This window comes from Polyergus mexicanus, unplaced genomic scaffold, assembly GCF_030449975.1.
Source record: "Polyergus mexicanus isolate NDT 795.1 unplaced genomic scaffold, iyPolMexi1.0 SCAF_14, whole genome shotgun sequence".
Classification (NCBI taxonomy): Eukaryota; Metazoa; Arthropoda; class Insecta; order Hymenoptera; family Formicidae; genus Polyergus; species Polyergus mexicanus.
In genome coordinates, this window is record NW_027223334.1 from 3,784,458 (window position 1) to 3,789,138 (window position 4,681).

Here is a 4,681-nt window from a genome sequence, read left to right on the forward strand (position 1 = left end):
ACCTTCTTCTTTTTCTCTTCTTTTAAGTTGATTATTATTATTTCTCTTTTCTTTGACAATTTTCACTATTCGCATTTGGAATCCATCATTTATTGCATCAATTCTATTCTGCTTCTTTATTGTAGTTATTAAATCAACATCATCCTCATTTTTTCTTCGCTGACATTGATAATTTCTATTTTGGACTTCATCTGCGGTGATTCTGTAACTTTAAAATTTTCTCCCAGTTTGTCCTGCACTATGGCTTTCAACTTTTTTATTTCTTCTCCAGTTTCACAACCCATGATCACTGTTTTCTTCCTTCTTTTTTTTAGCTTCGTTATTTCCATCACCATGTTTTTGATATCTACCTTTTCTTTTATCAATTTTTTTGTAACTTCACTCTCTTATTGAATCTTGGGTTTGATAATTATATTTTCTTTCTTTTTTTCTTTAACCGCTTCATTATAGCTCCTTTGTATTCCTCCTATTGAGCCACATACTTCTCCCTGTATCATTCTCCTCAATTCTTCTAGTAGTTCTTGCTTAACATTTCCCAATTCTTCTTAAATTAATTCCTTGACCATCATTTTAATTTCCTTTTTACATGCTGTTTCATCTTTTATTTCTTTTATAATTTTTACCAGCCAATCTATTTTTACGTCCATAGTCGATGATTCACTCGCTCCTGATATTCTATTTTCACTACTTGGCGTCGTAAACAAATCTATAGATCCTGTAGAACCTAGCTTGTCCCTGTTGCCCCTGGCCACTGCCAATGCCTTCTTCATACCTGCTTTACTTTCAATTGTAAATTTGTCAGGACTTGGTTAGAGGGCGTGTGAGCGAGTGAATGCGTATTGGGTATGTGAGATAGTTTTAGTTGTATTTAAGTGTAAAGCGGGTAAGTAGGAGCGTGTAAGTTAAGTAGGAAAAGAGAGCGGAAGGAAAGGAAGGGTAGCGAAGGAAGGGAAGCGTGGCAGTACAAGAGAAGGGAAGATCTTGGGAGGTAAAGAGTAGCGACGAAGTTTTGAGGTTAGGATGGCAAAGAGAACGGGCAACAGAGTTACGTTTAGGGAAGAAAAAGAGGAAGATAATATAGAGTTAGAATTAAGAAAATTAAAAGAATGGGTAAAAGAGGAAATTAATGGAATAAAGGAGAGTATAAAGGAGAGTTTAAAGGAAGGAATAAGAAATATGGAGAGGAAAGAGAAAGTCTGGGAGGATAGATTGAGCAATATCGAAGAAGGAATAGGAAGAATGGAAAGAGATGTGGAAGATCTAAAGCGGGAATACAATATTGCAGGTGAAGAGGGGGAGGTATCAGATAGTTATGTAGGAAAAAGTAGGGAAAGTAGAAGTAGGAGAAGCAGTTTCAGAGGTTCGGGGAGCTCAGCAATAAGTGAAGATAGATTGAGTAGTAAGGAAATAGAGAGGTTGAAAAGAATGGTGACAGAGAAAGAAAGGGCAGAGAGGAGGAACAATATAGTAATAAAAGGGATAGATGTAAAGGAATTAGATAAAGATAGGAGGGAATGGGCAAAAGATTTCCTGAAGAGCAGACTGGGAGTAGCGTGTGGAATAATAAGCGTGAGAATAAGTGGGCCTGTGATAATAGTCAAAATAGATAAAGAGGAGGACAAGAAATGGGTGATGAGAAATAAAAATAGGTTAAAAGGGGGAAAGATTTTTATAGAAAATGATTTAACGTGGGAGGAAAGGAAAAGACAAGAAAGGATAGGTAGATGGGTTAAAGAACAGAGAAGCAAAGGGGAGGACGTGAAAGCGGGATATGCTAGAGTTAGGATAAAGGGGGTGTGGAAAACGTGGGAGGATATAGAACGAGATTTGAATAAGGAGGATATGAGGGAAGGAGAAGGTGGGGTAGATGAGAGAGAGAAAGGAGATGTAAAGGATAATGAGAATTTTTCATAAGCCAAGGAGTGGAAAGGAATAAAAAGAGTAGTAGGATAGGTAATAGGGACAAAAGAGTCATATTTTGGAATGTCGCAGGAATAGGAAATAAGGGGGTAGATTTCTGGAGATACATTGGGGAGTATGATTTTATTAGTTTAAGTGAGACTTGGATAGATGAGGTGGGTTGGAGTAAGTGGAAAGATAGGCTGCCCAAGACACATGAATGGGGTTGTAAATACGCAGTTAAAGAAAAAAGAAAGGGAAGAGCGAAAGGAGGTTTTATAATAGGTAAGAGAAGGAAGTGGGGAAATAGAACCGATAGGATAATAGGTAAAGATGAAGAGGATTTGGTGGTTTCAGAAATTGAAGAAGGTAAGGATACACTATATATTATCTCTGTGTATAATAAGGAGAATTGGAAGATTTTAGAAGAGAAAATAGAGAAATGGATGGGAGGAAAGGAAAATGGGCAAATAATAGTAGGAGACGATTTTAATATTAGAATAGGAGAATTAGGAGGAGGAGAAGAAGAGGAAGGAGGAATAGAGAGGAAAAGTAAGGATAAGACGATAGGGAATGGAGGAAGGAATTTGATAGAATATATTAAAGAAAAGGGATGATATGTGTTGAATGGGTCAACGAAAGGAGATTGGGAAGGGGAATATACGTATGTAGGTGCGAGGGGCAATACAGTGATCGATTACGTGTTCAGTAGCGAAAGAGTGTACGAGAGAGTAGTAGATTTCAGGGTAGGCGACAGAGTGGACTCTGATCACATGCTAGTTATAGTAACGCTGGAAGATAAAGACAGAAGAGGAAGAAGAAGGGAACAAGAAGAGGAGGACAAGAAGGAAGGAGAGGAGAAATGGAGGATTTGTTGGGATGAAGAATCCATACAATGGTATAAAGAAAACCTGGAGATGGCACCATGGGAAGCAGACAGGCAGGATACAATTGAGGAAAAATGGGATAGACTTAAGTGTATGATACATGAAGCTATGATAAAGAAAAAGGTAACAACGAAAAGAAAAGAGTTGGGCCACAAAGACTGGTGGGATAAGCAATGCTCAAGGAAGAAGAGGGAGGTGCAAAGATGTTACAAGAGATGGAGGAAAGGAAGAGTAGCAAGAGAGAAATATCTGGAAGAAAAGAAGAGGCTGAGAGAGCTGACAGAAAAAAAGCAAAGGGAGAACAGAGAAAGGGAAGAGAAGGAGTTGAGGAAATTAAAGAATACAACGCAAGTTTGGAGTTTTATAAATAAAAGGAGGAAAAAGAAGGAATGGAAAGCAGCAGACATAAGTAAAGAAGCGTGGAGAAAGCATTTCATGAACTTGTTGGAGGGAGAGACAATAGGACAAGAGGATGAGCCCAGAATGTCTAGGGAAACTGAAGAGGAGACAATAACAGAAGAAGGAGAAGAGGAAAGCAGACAGAAGGACAGGTGGAGGAAGAGGAAATAAGGGATGCGATAAGGAAATTAAAAAAGAGGAAGGCAGTAGGCGTAGACGGGATACCTATGAAGGCTTGGAAATTTGGTGGTGACGGAGTGAGGAAAGGCTTGGTGGAACTTATGAGGCAGATTTGGAAGGAGGGGTACATACCTAAGGACTGGAGAATGTCGATAATAGTTCCATTATACAAGAGGGGAGATGCAAACATAGTAGGCAATTATAGAGGTATATCCTTGCTGTGCGCGGCATATAAGATCTACGCTGAGATTTTGAGAAACAGACTGGAGGAGGAAACAGAAAGGTTGGGTCTGCTACCGGAGAGTCAAGCAGGTTTCAGAAAAGGAAGAGCAACGATAGATAATGTGTTTGTGTTGAACCACATAGTTCAGAGGGAAAAGATGAAAGAAAGTAAGGAAAGAAGAATCTATGCCTTGTTCGTGGACTTAAAAGCAGCCTTCGATAATGTGGAGAGAGAACAGTTATGGAATGTACTAAAAGGAAAAGGGGTAGCGGCGGACCTTGTCTGGAGGATGGAAAGGATATATGAGGAAACAAAAATGGCGGTAAGAGTAAAGGAAGAGGTCACAGCGAAGTTTAGAACAACGAAGGGAGTACGTCAGGGATGTGTGATGAGTCCACTTTTGTCTAATCTGTATATAGCGGATATAGGTAAGGAGCTGGAAATGCGGAACGTAGGGGGTGTACGTATAGGTAATAAGAGATTATGGTCGTTAGAGTATGCGGATGATATGGTGTTTTTGGCAAAGAACAGGCAGGCATTATTAGATATGATGCAGACAGTGAAGAGGTTTTTAAATAAAAGGAATTTGATTTTATGTACAGAGAAGACGAAAGTGTTAGTTTTCAATAGAGGAAACAGAGAAAAGAAGGAAAGTTGGAAATGGAGAGGAAAAGAAATTGAAGAGGTAAATGTTTTCAAATATTTAGGCTTCGTGTTTAACAATAAAGGTAATTATAAGGATCATATAAAGGATATAAGTAATAAGGGAAGGTTGGCAGCTAATAAAACATGGGGGTTGGGAGAGCGGATATGTGGGGCGATTTTACCAGAAGGTGGGGGTTGTTTAGGTATTTGGTACATAGCGTAATGTCCTACGGGGTGGAAATATGGGGATGGGAAGAGAAGAAAGAATTAGAGAAAATAATGCTGGACTATGTAAGATGGATTTTCAGGTTAGATTTTTGTACACCAAGGTACCTAATGACAAGAGAATTAAGACTGAATAAACTAAGAATTGAATGGGGATTGAGGGCAGTTAAATATGAGGAAAAGATAGGAGAGATGGATGAAAAGGTGCTGGATTGAAAAAGAA

The 4,681-nt window shown here is 38.8% G+C and overlaps 1 protein-coding gene across 1 annotated transcript; it reads left to right on the plus strand.

The window, feature by feature from the left end:
* Positions 1-1,020: 1,020 nt before the first annotated feature.
* Positions 1,021-3,356, plus strand: LOC138939544 (golgin subfamily A member 6-like protein 22). Its single transcript, XM_070307411.1, has 3 exons — positions 1,021-1,858; positions 1,993-2,268; positions 2,572-3,356. Exons 1-3 carry the CDS (start codon positions 1,021-1,023, stop codon positions 3,354-3,356), a joined length of 1,899 nt encoding a protein of 632 aa, XP_070163512.1.
* Positions 3,357-4,681: the final 1,325 nt, after the last annotated feature.

What these genes read in the sequence shown, in the direction of transcription:
- LOC138939544 (XM_070307411.1), top strand. Translation starts at nt 1,021, where the DNA reads ATGGCAAAGAGAACGGGCAACAGAGTTACGTTTAGGGAAGAAAAAGAG. An exon ending in GGATATGAGGGAAGGAGAAG is followed by an intron (nt 1,859 to 1,992) that starts GTGGGGTAGATG and finishes GGAATGTCGCAG; the next exon opens with GAATAGGAAATAAGGGGGTA. An exon ending in GGTTTCAGAAATTGAAGAAG is followed by an intron (nt 2,269 to 2,571) that starts GTAAGGATACAC and finishes ATACGTATGTAG; the next exon opens with GTGCGAGGGGCAATACAGTG.